The sequence below is a fragment of the Anolis carolinensis genome, chromosome 2, assembly GCF_035594765.1.
Source record: "Anolis carolinensis isolate JA03-04 chromosome 2, rAnoCar3.1.pri, whole genome shotgun sequence".
Classification (NCBI taxonomy): domain Eukaryota; kingdom Metazoa; phylum Chordata; class Lepidosauria; order Squamata; family Dactyloidae; genus Anolis; species Anolis carolinensis.
In genome coordinates, this window is record NC_085842.1 from 279,787,307 (window position 1) to 279,805,049 (window position 17,743).

The window sequence follows — 17,743 nt, forward strand, 5'->3', positions numbered from 1 at the left end:
CCCATTACTTCCAACAATGGCTTGTAGAATTCTGCAACAACAACATGATGAATTAGTAACATCTTTAGTAATTTATTACCTGTTGTGTTTTCTCCCAACTCCAGTCCAAGGGATGGATTTGCTAAAATTAGTTGGAATCTCTCATCTCCTTCAGGAATATCATCATCAAAAATGATAACATCAACAGATTTATACCGTTCTCCATCAGTAAAAGAAAGAGTCTAATAACAAAACATATAGGGCACAATATTTTAACAAATGAAATTTTGAAATATAAGAATTTTTAAAAAATAAAAATGTAACTGGTAATAATCAGAAGCATTAGAATCCTTTTTCAGATGACAAACAAGTCTACAATTGATGCATGTGTACTTTTGCAAACGACACATAGGATTATGCTTGATTTCTTCTTCTCCAGACTTCAAATTATTCATATGGTCAGAAACTTCTACACTTACAGGAAGGGGTTCCTGAAGCATTTTATCTTTGTGAATTCTGGTAAAAACAGAGTCGGCACAGACTCCCCACACTAATGTGTACATAGAAATTCAAGTATCTTTCAAATCATGAATATCCCCAGATTTCAAAATGCAGTTGTCTTTAAAATGTATTGCAAACTGCATTTTAAATGTATATTATAAAATCTAATAGGCTTATATACACACATATATAGATGAAATATATTCAGAAGGTATAATGGTGTGAGAAAATACTTTTGAAATGTATCTTCAAATGTGTATTTCAAAGCATTTTTAATGTACTTTTTTTCTTCAAACAGACTAGTTCTTCAAAATAGACTGTTATGTGCTTACAGATTCTCTTCCCATGTCATTCGGAAACATATACAGGGTGTTTGAAAAAGAACTCCCAAGTTTTAATGTGTTTTAACTTTAAACTAGGGAGTTCTTTTTCAAACACCCTGTATTTCATATGCACAAATAACATATTTGTGTGGAGCTATATATGTGCAAATTATTCCTGATCTTTACATTAATATATAGAGGTTGGGATTGAAAGTTGGGTTACAGTTGTATCATTGTGCAGTCAGTTTCTTTGGACTTGCATTTGTAAAGGAATCAAAATGCAATAGATCTTGATTTTATCAAAAGGTTTGCACTTTCTCTTGTCAAATGTTTGTGGACAAGGTCTCAGTACTTGATAATAATATTTCCATTCAAGAACTTGGGAAGTCTAAATAAGCATATTGCATTATATCTGGTGATATTGTATCTCTGGAACAAGATAGCTAACTAGGTGGTATATTGAATAATATTGCATTGTGGCCAGTTCTTACCCTTGAGGATATATTAAAGTCCAGTCCCTGATGTGCTTCCAGATTCTGAGCATACAAGAACAAGGACACATCACCATAAGAACCTCGGTCCCGGAATATCACTAATGTCAAGCTTCTATCCAGTTCATTTATTTCAAAACTGAGAGGGGGAAAGAAGAAATGTCCCCCGTTATCTTCACTGGCAACAAGTATATGACTTCTTTAGGAATACTCATATGCTTAACAGAATTAATTTTTGTGGAAAGTCAGTATCAGTACAAGATTGTAGTGCAAAGATATTTTATTTGTGAACACCAGCTCCTTACTGCAAACAAGTACATGAAATTAAATACTGTGTTTGAAACAGCAATTTGACTGTATTGGGCATCCTTATTTCTTTATTGTCTACTTCAGAATGCACTAGTTTTACAAGGTTCTGATCAGGTCTTTGAATAAGTCATGACGAAGTTTTAATCTAGGTATTTTACATTATACTTATATCACATTTATCCTACACCTTTCACCCAAACCTTCATGGTAACATGGTCCCTAGCCATTTTATTTTCAAAGCAAATGTTTCAAATATATCACTTTGAAAGCAAGCCTGAATGCTCAGTTGCCACAATTAGGCTTGCTTTAAATGTGAACATTTCAATATAGGTCTCTGCACATAAAGAGTGTCCAGGTAGAAATAGAAAGAATATCAAAAATTATTCAAAACATGGTATGAAATATTCTACTGAGTATCAAAAAACCTTTCAAAGTAGAGTCCTGGACTGATGAGAATCTTTATGCAGTAAAACTTATTCTGCATAAAATTTGAACATAGTTGTTTTGTGCAGGGAACAATATTTCTGCAAAGGGAATAGCATTTTTTGCATAGAAAATACTACAGTAGAGTCTCACTTATCCAACATTCACTTATCCAACGTTCTGAATTATCCAACGCATTTTTGTAGTCAATGTTTTCAATACATCGTGATATTTTGGTGCTAAATTCGTAAATACAGTAATTACTACATAGCATTACTGCGTATTGAACTACTTTTTTTTCAAATTTGTTGTCTCACATGATATTTTGGTGCTTCATTTGTAAAATCATAATCTAACTTGATGTTTAATAGGCTTTTCCTTAATCTCTCCTTATTATGCAACATATTCGCTTATCCAACATTCTGCCGGCCCGTTTATGTTGGATAAGTGAGACTCTACTGTATTTCCATACAAAAAGTATTATTTGCATAGAAAGATTGTTTCTTGTGAAAAACAAACATGTGGAAATTGTTGCACACAATAAATCCCAACCTGTGAATATGTTTTGAAAACAGATTTTCAATTACTTTCTCATAGTGTGAAAAAAATGGTTAAATGAGTTCTTTTCCTCATTCAAGGAAAAAATAATGAAGAATTATATTCCCATTCTTGAGTGATTATATTTTTATCATGGGCTGTTTAGTATACAATAGAGACCAGACCTTGTTGTTTAGCAGTTAGCATCTATGATTATAAAGTCTCTGATCTATCCCTATATTACATTGGACGATTCAGAAAAAAGCATTTTAAAAAAAGAAACATAGAGTTGTCTACTCAAATTATTATCTTGACTGATAGAAACTAAGAGCCATTTAGACTTTGACAAGACTGTGCCAAAGCAATCTGGAAACACTGGTGTCCTTCTCTGGACCATAGCTGTCATCCAGAAATAATCTAGATAGTGCCTCCAAGAAAGTGCTGCATTATGCCCATGCCATCTGAAGAAATACTCAAAGCAAATGAAAGCAATTGAATAGCTTAACTTTAACGCTAAGACTTACGTTTTGTTTTGCCAGCCAATTACTCCTCTCACGCCATCATTTGCATCAATAATAATCTGTGCTGCCAAACCATTTACATCTAAATGTAAAGTAAATTTTAAAATTGTGTAAGACTTGAATAAATATCTTAGCAATATTTAGGACAGAAAAAAATGACGCTGAATTCTGGACAGGAAAACAACAAAACTGGTTTTATGTTTTTACAGTTGACCAAAAAAATAAACCTAAAGTGATTGAGACATTGGTGTGTGTGTTGTGTGTATGTGGTTTGTACATATATAATGTGATACACACAGAAAGATTAACTCATGAAGCATGTGGGCTGCCTGATTTTAAAAGCAGAAACATGAGACCACTGAATGGAAATAAGAGCAAAGATATCTAACAATAAAATAAAAACTAAAATTTCTCTATGCTACCTCTAGGACACAGGTTTCAAACAAATACATTTTTCCATTTACCTTTCAGTTTGTAATGAATTAACCCAGTGAACTCTATAAGCAGATGAACAAAAGAAATTAAATTTAAAACATTAGCTGTTTAGTGTTTACAGTAAGAAACTTTTTTTAAGTCTAGGAAACATTATGAAACATTCACTTTGCTAAAGTATTTAGCAAAGCCAAGCTGGCCAAAAACAATGGAAACACATGCCAAATGAATTCTCTGCTACCGGGTTTTAGTCCTCAGCTCAGAGGAAGACATCAAAACTTTCTACAAGAGAGTTCCAAGTATCTCATGGATACTCAGAATTTTGTAGGCAGTTTCAGTAATATCAAACCACTACCAATGTATACTATCTATATGCTATCGCTTGTCCAAAAATGCATAGGACATAATTGATCAGAATATGCACTCTAAATGCTGAATTCGATGGAGATTATCTGATCTCAGAGTCTTATCTTGCCATTTTCTAGTCAGAAAGATACAGAAACACAGATATTTACAAAGTGGCTCCTAATACAAAGATGGGACTCCACGTAGGAGAAAAGAAAGTGTATCAGGGCAGAGGGTAATTGTGGATGAGGAGTGAAAGCATCATCTTTCTGCATACACAGCTCCCTCAACTCTCAACCATGTCAGATGGGAATTTGGACTAACATTGAGACTTGTAATGGGAGGAAATCTTGTTTTAAAATATACAAAAACCTATTTGGTGGGATACAATTAACTTTTTTATTACTTCCGCCCTTCTTTCAATTTTATAATAGGATTTTGGACTGATTAGAGGCTTTGATGAGGGAACAGTCCAACATCAATTTCTCCTTAGGATCTTGTTATAATTCTGTAATCATATATGCACATGTCTGAAGTCCCACTGAAAGCAAACGGACATGTGTCCAAGTAAACATAGCTGGAATTGTGTTGTAAATCTGATTGATCATTGGCAACCTTTGAATAAAGTTGGTTACTTTAAATGTCAAAGTATATATCCAAGTGAAATAAACCGATCAGTTCTGGTATTTGATTTAATTTGCAGTTTGAAAGTCTTTTTACAAAGAAAAGTGGGGTAGAAAAAGAAAAATAGAGGAAAGCTGTCAAAAGTAAAATGTAAACTTTAAGTAGACATACACGGCCAAACGTGTAATCTGATCTCATTTCCAAGAATACATTTTCTGGAAGTTGTCATGTATAAAATATACATGCATGCATAGCTAAAATAGTAAAGGTCTTCTGACCACTGAAACATAGATTGCAAACCTTTATATTTCCAACTTTGGATAATAAGTCTTTTTTTGCAACTTCATTTCAAAAATTTTCCTTACAAGCTGTTTCACATGACAACTTGTAATTAAATGTCTAAGAAAAAAAAACAACTATTGGGTTTTTTCCTTTGTTTGGTTACTACAATCTTGCAAACTGTTTATATCTCCATAAAATAAGACCTTGAGATGGAGTAAATCTAGAGATGGAAGAGTGACCAATATTACCTTAAAATGCATATCAAGACTCGAACATGCCTATCTGTATTTTGTAAGTGTTTTTTATGAATGTCTAATGTAATTTAATAACTTTTTAATTGATTCACAATGTACTGTACAAATTTATATATGTGTTTTATTGTAAGCTGCCCTGAGTCCCCTATTGGGTGAGAAGGGCGGGATATAAATATTGTAATAAATAAATAAATAAGACAAGCCAGTATCTCAGACTTGAAAGATGACTAACAATTTAGTATTTTTGTTAAAGAGGGAAAAACAAAATGGGAATAAATCATCTTTCTGCATTAAGATAGGGCTCCTTCACCATAAGCCAGGTTTATTGTTTTGGATAGGAAAGTGGAAGTGAATGGACAGTGTAAAACCAGTTTGCTTCTCATTCTGAGAGAGCTAGTATTCTCTAGAATGTGTCCAATAAAATGTACAGGGTTACATTATTAAAACTGTATTTCTGATATAGAAATGTCTTTTGAAAATTTGAAGCAAGAGTTTTAAAACATGTTCCTATTTTTACAAAAGGAATTGAAAAATGTTTGAAATTATATATTATGCATGTTATTACAAACAAACAAGCAAGCCATTTGCAAAGATTATAAATTTATACCGAGTCTGGGAGGGAAAGATGTTGAAGGATGGATGATAATTTCCACAGATGTGAGGTTAACGAGGAAGAATTCTTGTATCTCTGGGACATTGTCCTGTAAAACAGAAATAGAGTAACTGTTCGCTTTTCTATCCTTCAGCAAACACTGAAGAAATAACTGTTCACCCATCAAAACCAGTGCTAAATGGAATTGCAATTTACCTCTAAAATAGTAACATTTATGACTGCTGATGTTTCACCTTCATCTATAAGCAGTGATCCTGATAAGGGTATATAATCAACACCTGGTTCGGCCAATATCCCTTCTGTCTGATTCTTTAAGTCAAGAAATCCTGAAACTGTTGTATAGGTTACATTGATGACACCTGTGGAGCAAATCATTATTTATCAAACAAGTAGAATAATAATAATTTTGGTATAATTATGAGGAAGTAAAATAAAAATACTTAATAAATAAGAAATTAAAAACACTTTAATAAGTAAATTATTTAACAATGCTACTGATTACAATGACACTTCCTAGAGTCCCAGTTTCAAGGAAAGCATCAGAGATGTATGACAGTTTATGCCTAATGTTAGTGAAATACAATGACCCATTTCAGCGGGAAATGCTCCTGTACAAGGTTGTAGCTATATCTTTTGGAGGAAACTCATTTTCCATCTCTTCTCCTCCATTTCAGGGAGATTCTCCAGATTATAGGAAAGAAACATTCTTTCCCCACTAAGCATTTTCAGTCTTTTGTTGATGTTCCCTTAGTCAACCTCACCCTGGTCTTTAAACTTTCGCATTTTTTTTAATTCTCCAATCCTGCTGATGGTTTTTTTTTCATATGGGGAGTTAGTAGATTAGGGAATAAATAACATCATCTTAGACAGGAAGAAATGTGCCTACTAACAATACTCTCTGTTCAGCAGTCAAATAAGTAAGAAATGTACTTTTTCCTGCAAAGGATTAAAGCTGGCTAGTGAAGAGGTTGTCCCTATGGGGGGTTGCTTTAGGGGTAAAGTGAGAGCGAATCCCCTTGTTCAGAAAGTAGAAGGAGTCAGAGTTGATCAGGAGTAATTCCTCAAATCAATCTGTTTTGCTAGCAATAACTATAAGACAGGCTATTCTGAGAGGAGAAAAGAAAACCAGGGAGCAACCACTGCATGCAGAGACACTAGTAGCAATATCAGAGTGGGAGCAGAGTATTTGTTGCTGGATAGTTTGAGTAACAGGCATCTTGGACTAAAATGCTGCTACTTATGCCAGACCATTAAGTAGAATATCTATCTATCCATATATCCATCCATACATACATACATACATACACACACACACACACACACACACACACCACACACATCCATCTGGCATCTGGATGAGTATTCCAACCTGATTTGTGTTACAGAGACATTACAATAACAGTATATTATAATTTAAAATATAATATTATATCATACAATTTTTTAAAATACAACTTCCACCATACACAAACCTAGAGATCCAAATTCTCTGTTAATGAAAAGCTGAATCGTGATGTTCCCTTCTTGAACCAAAACAATTCTTGATGAAGGTGCAAAATTCAAGACTCCATGTGGCTCATCACTAGCCTCTACAGTCAAAACTGCTTCATAACCTTGGCTGTCGAGGACAGCAGCTCCAGTAGAAGTGACCCCTGAGAAACAAAATAATGGATTCTATGAGGGTGGTCACCTGCAAGAATACATTTAAAGTAATCAGTATATCAAATTTAAGTGTTTATCCAAGGTGCTGTTATATTTATAATATAATGAAAGCAATTAATCAGAAATGATATAATTAAAATGACTGTATTTATAATTGATGATGTTGCAACCCAATGTTGCAACTTGGATACTCCTGTTCTGGGGCACCAGCTAGATAGTCAGCGCTGCTGGTTTATTTTGGGTGTAAGAATGAAATGATGAATCAAGTGTTTTTACTGTTTGCAACTGTGTATACCAGACATGTGTTCCAGCATCTTAAGTGTTAACGGCAGGCCAGTTTGAGTGATAGTCTTCAACAGCCAATAGGTGTGACTTCCAGCCGGAGAGGACGTTCATCATTCTGCTGTGGAATGTGCTCTTATCAGTAGTATGTGTGTGCTTTGCTGAACGGCAGGGAGAAAGCATGTCTACAAAGAGTGATGGACTTTGCTGCTTGTAAATACCTTTGTATATATATGGAATAAAGCTGCGTTCAGCTGATTTGCGACTGAAGTGTCGTTTGTCAGTACTGCTTCTCCGGACGGGCAAGTAGTCTGACCAAGGATGAATTGGTGAGTGTCAAAGGATTATCAATAAATCAGGGTGCTATGGAGTTGATGTTTTTAAACACACCCTGACAAGCACATCATAATTTTCCACAATTTCACTGTCAGCTTAGCATGATGGGGGAGAGGGTATTATTCCCTTTAAAGTTATATTTCTATCAAAGAAAATACTCCCAAATTTTGTAATACCATTTATTTGTGCGGGATGAGTGCAACTGATGCTATGTCTGAAACAACACTCAGAGAATGAAGCAAGGTATATGGGAGACGTAATTTCTAATAAGTCTAAAACCAGGATGCTAGATCTTACAGGTTTAGATGCACTGCATTGCATTATTAGTCTACACTTACCATATAATGCAGGGTCCTCAAACGTTTTAAGTAGAGAACCAGTTCACGGTACCTCAGACTGTTTTTTTTTGGGGGGGGGGCTATAGTCACATGTGTGGATGTGTCTACTACTCATGCACACACATACACAACTATAGTCTGGCCACCCAACAGTCTGTGCATACATGCAGGAAGGAAGGAAGGAAGCTGCCTTCTTTCAGGTCCCTTCTCCTCTTCGTTTGACCCACCCCCCCCAACCTGAGACAATGCCCTCCCCCCCCCCTTCTACTCCACATCACACCCAAGCACTGGAGCAGGAAGCTTTCCTCTGCAGGCAGCAGGCACAGGCATTATGGCTGGACCGGCCAGCTCTTCAAACCCATCCACAGCGGCTGACTCTCCTTTCTCCCTTCCTCCACTTCCAGCCAGAGGTTCAAAAGCGTCTCTGCCTCCCTGAAAATACCAGAATCTGATATTCATCCAATTAAAATGGATGGCTACCAGTGGGTAGTAATAATGATAGCTATATGTTAAAATCAGAGACATGAGCGCCTCTGAATCATTTATCAAGAAACAACAGCTAAGTGTTGTGCTTATAAGTTTCCCATAGAATACAGTTGACCACTGATTTTCTTTTGATTTTATATTATGCTATTTCACACATGGGCAAAACTTCAAGTGGTGACCTGTATGTGTGAAAAGCACCATCACAGCTGAAACACCAGAAACAAATTAAGATATCACCACAGAGCCAGTGTTTCCCAGCTATAAAACAGAAAGTGCTAGTAACCAAGACAGGCGGTTTTGTATATGCATTTGTGACCCACTCCTTCTTTGATATGTTCTTCCAGTATGATTACTAGGGTTGTCCAAAAATTCGTTATGATTCTTATTTCGGAATTGTTTCGGAATGTTCTCGCTTTTTGAACCGAGTATTGAAACGTTGTCCCTGGGCGCAACTAGCAATGTAATTCGAACCATCGCTGGCCCATTCTCTAATTGTGTCTTAATGTTTCGTTAAATTTTTTCCTCCAAAAAATATATTTTTTTATTTTTTTAAAATATTTTTTTAAATTTTTTTTGTTTTTGCAACCTAACTTGAATGGGAGCCTAGCACAGCCTAAAATGGCCGCCGCTCCCTGGCCAATCAGAGACTTCCACGATGGCTGGAAAAGGTGGGGGCTAGCGTCCTCTGTGTCCACGTGTAAGACCTCTATAAAAAAAACCTCCCCAACCCAGGCAAGCCATTCGGGGCTGGGTTACCAAGCAGAGAGGGTGGTTCGCGCTGCGCTGGGAATCAAGCCGCCTGCATTGAGGGGAGAGAAGGCTAAGTGTTCTGGGGGTTGGGTCTGTTAAGGGCTGGCTGTTGTTGCTGACTGAATATTGTGTGTATTTTTTGGGGGGGGAATTCGCTTGGGGCTTGTGGGATCTGGCAGAGTCCTTGCTGTGGCTTTAGGCAATTTTTATTTTTAAAAGGACGTGGGCGCCAAGGCATTGCTTTCCTGACGCTCCATTTCTAAAGACCTCTGCCTTTTTTTTGAATTTAGCAATCACTAGATCAGCCCTTCTTAGCAATCCTAAAAGGGGGGGGGGACATTAGAAGTTAGAGTTTCCAAAGGACATGTGCGTTCCTGCGAGGGCATTGCTTCCCTCACGCTCCGTTTGTAATCCCAAGCCCCCGGGCTGAGTGTTATTGCATCAATCACAAAGACACACATTGTTTTCAAACCTAAAAGGGTACATAGTTTCCAAAGGACATTGCCAATCCTGTCAAGGCATTGCTTGGCGTGTGCTGCGTTTCTAATTCAAAGTCCTTGGCCAGAGTTTCATTTTGGCAATCACAAGGTCAGCCAGTGGCACCATAGATCAAAAAGTTCAAAGGCAATTTATAGTTTTCAAAGGACAGTGGCACTCCTGCCAAGGCATTGCTTGGCGTGTGCTGCGTTTCTAATCCAAAGTCTACACAAGTAGAAGAGGGACTTTCACAGTAATAAGAACCTAATTGAACAGGAAATAAGACTTTCAAACCAGGAACAGGTTTCTTCAAATATTGAAAAATAGTGTATTATAAAAAGTTATGAAAATTCACCAAAAATCATAGGAGACAGGAAGCTTTCTGCAATTTGTTGAGCAAAGAGTGTTGAATGTGATCTCCCACTGTACCAAATTTGATGAGGATAGCTCAAGAAATGAGGGCGGGAGAGCCCTGTAAAAGTCCCCCCCCGGGTTTCCTTTTTTTTATTTTGGCAATTGCGCATGTGCATCCGCCATTTTAGAAACATTAAGAATCATTATGAATTTTTGGAAATATCCGAAATTTTTGGGTGAAAAATTCAGAAATACTTTCTATATCGAAGCGCCGGCACCCCCTACTTTAGAAACGAGAATTGAAACATTTTTTCCATCGATCGGACAAGCCTAATGATTACATTACCTTCAGTTCTAACATTATGCAGAATTATTTGATATTCTTCGTTTTCTTCAGGAATATGATCATCCAGTAGGTGAACATACAAGGTTGTGTTCAATGACCCCTATTGTTTAAAAAGTAGTATTAGTGATTCACCACTTTATATAAAAAAAACAGTTTTCCAACAACCATAAGACATTTTCAGTTCAGTTATATAAAACCATAGTTCCTTGTCCTCTGTAGCTGGCTCTGCAATATTTTGCTGGCTCTGCAAAAGAAACCATGCCAAAAGTATTTTCTGTGATCCAAGTAAAATCCACTTCAACTCTGGACTGAAGGAGAACTGCATTGTTACATTACCTACCCCACACAAGGATATTGTGACACTCCTGGGGGAGTGTTTTAAGATGTTTTTAAAGATGTTTTAAAGATGTTTTTAAATTGTTAGATTTTAGCCTGCTCTTGTAAACCGTCCCGAGCCCTAGGGGAGTGGTGGCATATAAGTCTGAATAATAAATAAATAAATAAAAATCCCCCCTGTAGCTACAGCCCTGCATGAATGATTCCATTGTATGTAAGTATGACAATCTGTTCTGCCCAGCTGTTTCCAAATCAAATATATGAAATACAAGGAGTTGTAGTTACCTCCAAAAAAGAAACCATGCCAAAAGTATTTTCAAAGGTTTGATCCACATTGTACCCAACAATTTTCCACTCAATAGAGACATTCCCAGCTCCTGGTGCAGTTCTTAGCACATCGAATTGTAACAGTTCTCCTAAAAATTAAATAACATATGATGTCAAAGGAACTAAAGGGCAAAAGAAATTATTATTTGTCCATAACATACCAGGAACCATAATTACTGTCTCAATGACAACAAATATAAGTTTATAAAGTATTTTTGCTACATGTAATATTTTAAAAGTAATGAAGTTTCTGATGATTTCTTTCTATTAATGTAATGTCACTCCTCTTAGAATGCTGTTAAGCATGCAAACCATTAAAATAATTATTGGAATCGTCTTAAAAAGCAGCATCTACATTTACATAAAATCTTATTATATAAACCCCTTTCAGATTTTTGTGTAATAAAAAAATCAAACTTCCCAAGTGCTGACTCTAAAAATCAAACCTTGGTTCCTTTTTAGAAATAGAGGGGAAATGAATGAAATGCATGCCGAGACTTCAAATATAAACACAACAGAAAACTATTATTCAGCAGAACATGCAAAAACAGCAAGAGGTAAAACCAAAACCCTATAGATTAAAAGAAATAGTTTATGCTGTATGTACTAGCTGTCTCATCATGTGTTAATTCCTAACACAGTTCAATTACAAGAAATATACATATAGTATAACATTGCACTCTTGTGGAATGTTACACAATGCATGCAGAAAAATGCTCGTAATTACCTGAATATTCCATTTATATCAGTTAACACTTACATGAAACCATCAGTTACAATTTTCTTTTAATTCAAAGGAAAGAATTCACAAAAAGTTAACAGTTGTCTGTGATTTAACATATTATATATACATAGATAGTGTTTATACTTGCATGTCTGTGTGTGTGTGTGTGTGTAACACAAATACATTGTAACAAAAATGAAAAATAAGTTCAGAATGGAAGTTTTCTGCATGGTCATGATTTTTAAAGAATGATTTTGCAGTTAGTATAGTATTGGTTAAACACTGTTTCTCGGAGAAACTGACTTCTGACACAGGAATGAAGTAACATCCACACTCAAATAAATCAGAAAAGCTGATTGACATCATAAAATTAGTTGTGTATACTGTAACATGAGTAAATGTATTCACAGAATTTTTTTTTCTTCGTGTCAGGAGCAACCGGAGTTGCTTCTGGAGTGAGAGAATTGACCATCTGCAAGGACGTTGCCCAGGGGACGCCTGGATGTTTTGATGTTTTACCATCCTTGTGGGAGGCTTCTCTCATGTCCCCGCATGGAGCTGAAGCTGATAGAGGGAGCTCATCCGCACTCTCCCCGGGTGGGATTCGAACCTGGCAGCTTTCAGGTCAGCAACCCAACCTTCAAGTCACAAGGCTTTTATCCCCTTGGCCACCGGGGGCTCCTTCACAGAAATTAAACATGCTGAATGTATCTTTCCCCATTAAGAACACAAAAGCAAGGAAACTATGATAGTTTTGACTTGCAGAAAATGAATGCCCCTAGCAATCTATGTATTTCGACTGCATTTTTTCAGCTGCACAATGTTCATTTTGCCAGTACATACAGTATTGCATGGGTCAAAGGGGGAAAGATGTAAATAGTGAAGAATCGTTTACTTTAAAATAATGGAATAATCATTTTCCAAAACTTTAAAAAGATGTATCTATTTGATATTAATGTTTTCAGAATTTATACTTATTTGAAAAGAAGGCTGGAAAAACCAATGTCCTCCCATTTACATAATTATATCTGACAATTTTAACCAAACTGTGTGCAGTTAATCATTTTCTGTTCTCTACAAAAATGAGCAAAATCTGTGAAATTTCAAAACTGAGCAGGGCAGAGCCCCAGTATGGATGCTCAAAATTCATGGTCTGGGATTCATTGTCTTTTTCTCTAGAAATGTTAGAAATGAATTAGGGTTACCCATGTTGAGACTTCACTTTGTGCTGACACCAAGTTCTTTCTTATTGTTTGATGTGACACAAGGCCATTTGTTGTCTGAACTCTAAGATATAACATGAATACATTAACAAGGAATGCCTTTATCTATAATATAGGCAGAATAGTTTTATACAGAGGTAATAGTGACATTAACATTTCATAAAGGCCTTATCTTATTATAATTGCTGAAAATTATCTTCCCTTCATGAAGTTCATGCAGGTCTGAGGAAGGTATAAAATCATTATACATTTGAGAAAAACTGTATTATATAATGCAGCACTGAAATATATTTGAAATTTTGTACTGTTATTACAAAGCAAATCAGAAATAATAAAAAGAATACAGTAGCAAAATGTACAAATAAGACAGGATATTTCAACACACTATTATACAATTATTTTATATCAGGAATGGGCAAACCTCAGCTTTCCTATCAGCTGTTAGGAATTGTGGAAGTTGAAGTCCAAAACACCTGGAGGGTTGAAGTTTGTCCATACCAGTTTTATATCATTCACAATAAAAATCATTTTGATACTGCATGTAGCTGTAAAAAATTGTCCAAAAAAGAAGAGGACAAGACTAGATTCTATATTTGTATTTGGGTATTCTGGAATTGCAAACATTTAAGATGTTTCAAACATTAACATTTTCTATCTATGTTTTCAAAAATGAATTTTCCAGAAATATTCCTTGCTTAGAGTTCAAATGCTACTTCTCATGTCTCACAAGAACAAATCAAGCAGCTGTGGGCTAATTAATGAGTGTGAAGTATCTAGAAAGATTCTATTCATTGGATGAATGAGTGAATGGTAGTGTTGTGTCAATATGGTAGAGGATAGCGCAGTGATGTGGGTAACTCACATAGTTCCACTCATGCATTCCTTCAACATGTAGGAGCATGTGAACCCTTCTTGTTTTTGACTATGTTTGCTTGCCACTGTCTGCAAGGCAGCTAAGGAAGTTCAAATTGGACCACCAGGTGGGCTGGATATGGTGTCCAGGACACTGGATTGATTTCTCTTTTGGTGTCAGTGTAGAACTGCCCCATATTTCTGAATTAAATCTCTTGCTGAATAACAGAAATGGTTGCAAAAACACATAAACACATTTAGTATGTGCTACAGTCACTGTGTAATGTTTCTTGCATGGCAGTAGGTTGTATTGGATGAAGTTTGTGGTCTCTTCTAACTCAATTGGTTTATATTACCACCCAGAAAAAGTATAAAATGAGATAAAAAGCAAAAACTGTATTGTTCTATGGAATAAAGAACAACACAGTTATTAGGAAAAATGCATTCCATTGTCAAAGAAAACTTGTTTCTTTTTAATTATGTCGTCTATATGTCATCTATGGGTACATCTACACTGCAGCTTAGCACTACCTTAAGTGCCATAGCTCGATGCTATGGAACCATGGGAGTTGTATTGTTATTGAGCTTTCTCTGTCAGAGTGCTGGTGCCTCACCAGACTGCAAATCCCAGGATTCCATAGCACCAAGAATGAAAATGTACTGTTTGCTGAGAATGCTGAACAGGTCCTTTGTAGTAGCCTGAACATAGATAAAAACTTTACACTGCAAGAAACATTTACTCATTGCACATTCTTTGAATGTCTTTTCAAATCAGGAAATGTGGATAAAGTCAAACATTCTCTTAGATTTTAGAAACAGAAGGCTCATTGCTCACAACCTATGTCTTCTTTAACAGGCAAACAAACAAAAAAAACCTTCAATTTCACAGGTTGTGAGTGTTTGTGCTTGAATAACATAAAAAAACCTTCAAGGAGTCATGAAGGTCATCATACAGTTTGTGTTAAATTCTTGTGGTCATTGATGGCTCTTCTTAGCTTATTAGAACCATTAATGTAGGAGTGAAAGTTCAGGCATAAAGAAAAACAGAGTCAACAGTGATTACTTAAGCAAAAACATTCAAGTGATATGATGTCCTTTTGTGCACAGGATTAGGAAGTTGATATAACAGAATGTTCAAAACCTATGCACAAAAATACATACCATACATGCATTGGCCTGAATCCTGTTGGCGCATTACATATGTATGATGCCACTACAATAGCCAGTGGCATAAGACAAAAGCCAATAATATCATGAAGGAAGTTAGGGCATTAGAAAAACAGGCTGCTCACGCAAGGAGATTTTCACTATAAGCCTGGAAAAATTGCTGCTGTAACTGCACCAACAGCATTTCTAGCCACCATTCATTTTGGGAGAGCAGGGGAGGGAGGGAGAGGAACCTAGGTATTTAACTTGCCTTAACTGTCTTATTTTAAGATATAAAATACCATAGCTCACTTAAAAACCCAACAAAGCAAAATAACGTCCATAAATGCATCAAAAATCTTCAAAGTATGAGTTTTCCCATTTAAATATAAGCCCAAGTTGATATCCAATTTCAGCAATGAAGACAAAGAATGCTAATCAGCATTAATTTGGTTATTTCTGCACAATATACATATTTATTTCCACAATTAATGCCACTACTTTTGATTCACACAAGCATGAAAAAATAAATCATCCAACATGTGATAGATCTCAACTATAAGTATACCACAGGTTTCTTCTCCCTGTCATCTCTCTCCTCAGAACGTCATTATGTATGCTGCTGTCTCTAAGTGAGAGGCATTCTAGGCAAAGTCACAATAAAGACTACTCATGATACTGTGCCACAAGTAGCCTCTAAGGCCATGTTACCCACAAAACATCAAGAAAGTTTCCTTATGAGGAAATGATGTTAGTTTTCAAATCCACATAATTTGTGATAACATTTTTACTTTTGTCTGCATAGGAACTAAACATTTTCATTACTTTTAAAATACTATTAGGATGCCACTGGGGATAAGAGCCATCATGGTGTAATGGCTTGAGCATTGAACTGGAATTTTGGATGACCCTAGGCAAGTCATACTTATCTCAGCCCTAGAGGAAAACAATGAATACATTTTGTCAACAAATCCCTATGTACAGGTTATGTTAGACTTGGAGGAACAAAACAACAACAAATATTAAGATAGCTATTTTTTCAGTTTTTGTTTTCAATAATAAAAATAAATAAAAATAATGTAATAACCTGATAGCATGCTGCAAATAATATGTTACTCATTGAGTAACAAGTACAATTCATTTAATTTAAAGTTCTGGGTCAATAAAATCTATCTACCGATTCGGTTAACTAACAGTTATTATTTGTATGTTCTTTAATCCACTATTCTAATCTAGTTCTAATTTGCTTGATTTAAAATCCACTCTTCCACTTCACTATTTTTAAATAATAGAATGCTTGAGGATGGGCTTGGTGGTTTTCTCTTCATATTTTCAATTTTTATGGTAAATTAAGGCATACTATTACTGAGCAAATACATAAATAAAAGGATTGATGGCACACAGGGTAAGGGTAGTAAAAATGGAGAGGAACCTACCTTCATGACCAATAATAGATCTTGAGGCTGTCTGGAAACTAATAATTCCTGCCACATTGTCATTGGCCAGAATAACCACCGTAACAGTGTCTGAGCCAGGTAGAATACGACTGCCGCCTTCAGTGTATGTCAAACTAATTAGAATGCTTTCATCATCCTCGGGTTCCAAGTCATCTAGAATTGTCAGAGTTATCAACTTTTTTGTTTCACCTGATGGGAGAAAGGAGGGAGTAGTGAATGTCATTTAGAAGTTTCCAGTTAATTTGTTTGAAATTATTTATTTTGGCTTTCTGTAAAGGTTAAACATCCTGGACAAATCTCCTGTATTGTTATTGTGTAAAGGAAATGTGCAGATCATTACCTGTATCTATAGTACTTCAAGTGATCAGCTATTAATTTATGCATATGAGATTTTCTGCACCATGAAGACCATATTCAGGAAAGTCTAGATGTAGTTTTAGATTGCATTAGCTAGAGGCCTGCCACCTCCATATTGCACTCAAATCCCCTCAGTTCCATAGATGTATGGTCATTACAGGAAACGTTTTCCACTTTGTGCTTATTGATCTAAATGGTCATGCTATGGGCAAGACATATGTTGATGAATTCAGAACCCAACAAATTATTAAGATGGGTGTTCAGATTTATTAAAATTATTTAAGGTTTTAAAGATTAAATTTAGCACCTGTGTTTGCCAATGCCCTATAAACAACTACATCTGGCACAATATTGATGCCAAATCAGCTATCTGTTCAGTTCCAGGTAGCCATAATCTATACCAAAGATGTAGAAGAAAAAAGTACCTTGACTCATTTAGACACCTTATTGAAAAAATGATCAACTGATGCAAAATATTTCACATGTTGGGATAATTTTGAAAAAAAAATCTATCTGTGTTTTTGTGCAAAAATAAGGACATGGAAAGTGTTTTCTACATCAAAAAAATGTAGGTTTTTTTTTTTGGGGGGGGGGGGAGTTTTCTGCAAATTACCAGATTGGCGTACAAGTATTTTGATATGAAAATAATCTTATAA

General features: G+C 35.7%; 1 protein-coding gene across 5 annotated transcripts in view; it reads right to left on the reverse strand.

The window, feature by feature from the left end:
- The window catches only part of adgrv1 (adhesion G protein-coupled receptor V1), a 328,646-nt gene that overhangs the window by 226,255 nt on the left and 84,648 nt on the right, over window positions 1-17,743 (reverse strand). For all 5 annotated transcript variants that reach the window (XR_010003540.1, XR_010003541.1, XM_008103035.3 and 2 more), the window contains exons 34-42: window positions 16,710-16,919; window positions 11,287-11,417; window positions 10,666-10,765; window positions 7,107-7,286; window positions 5,830-5,993; window positions 5,629-5,722; window positions 3,088-3,166; window positions 1,295-1,433; window positions 80-221 (exon numbers count right to left, since the gene is read on the reverse strand). Coding sequence is in view for 3 of the 5 variants with exons in the window: in XM_008103035.3 (XP_008101242.2) it covers window positions 80-221; window positions 1,295-1,433; window positions 3,088-3,166; window positions 5,629-5,722; window positions 5,830-5,993; window positions 7,107-7,286; window positions 10,666-10,765; window positions 11,287-11,417; window positions 16,710-16,919 (1,239 nt within the window). In the remaining 2 variants the exon portion in view is untranslated. The remainder of the gene's footprint in view (window positions 1-79; window positions 222-1,294; window positions 1,434-3,087; window positions 3,167-5,628; window positions 5,723-5,829; window positions 5,994-7,106; window positions 7,287-10,665; window positions 10,766-11,286; window positions 11,418-16,709; window positions 16,920-17,743) is intronic.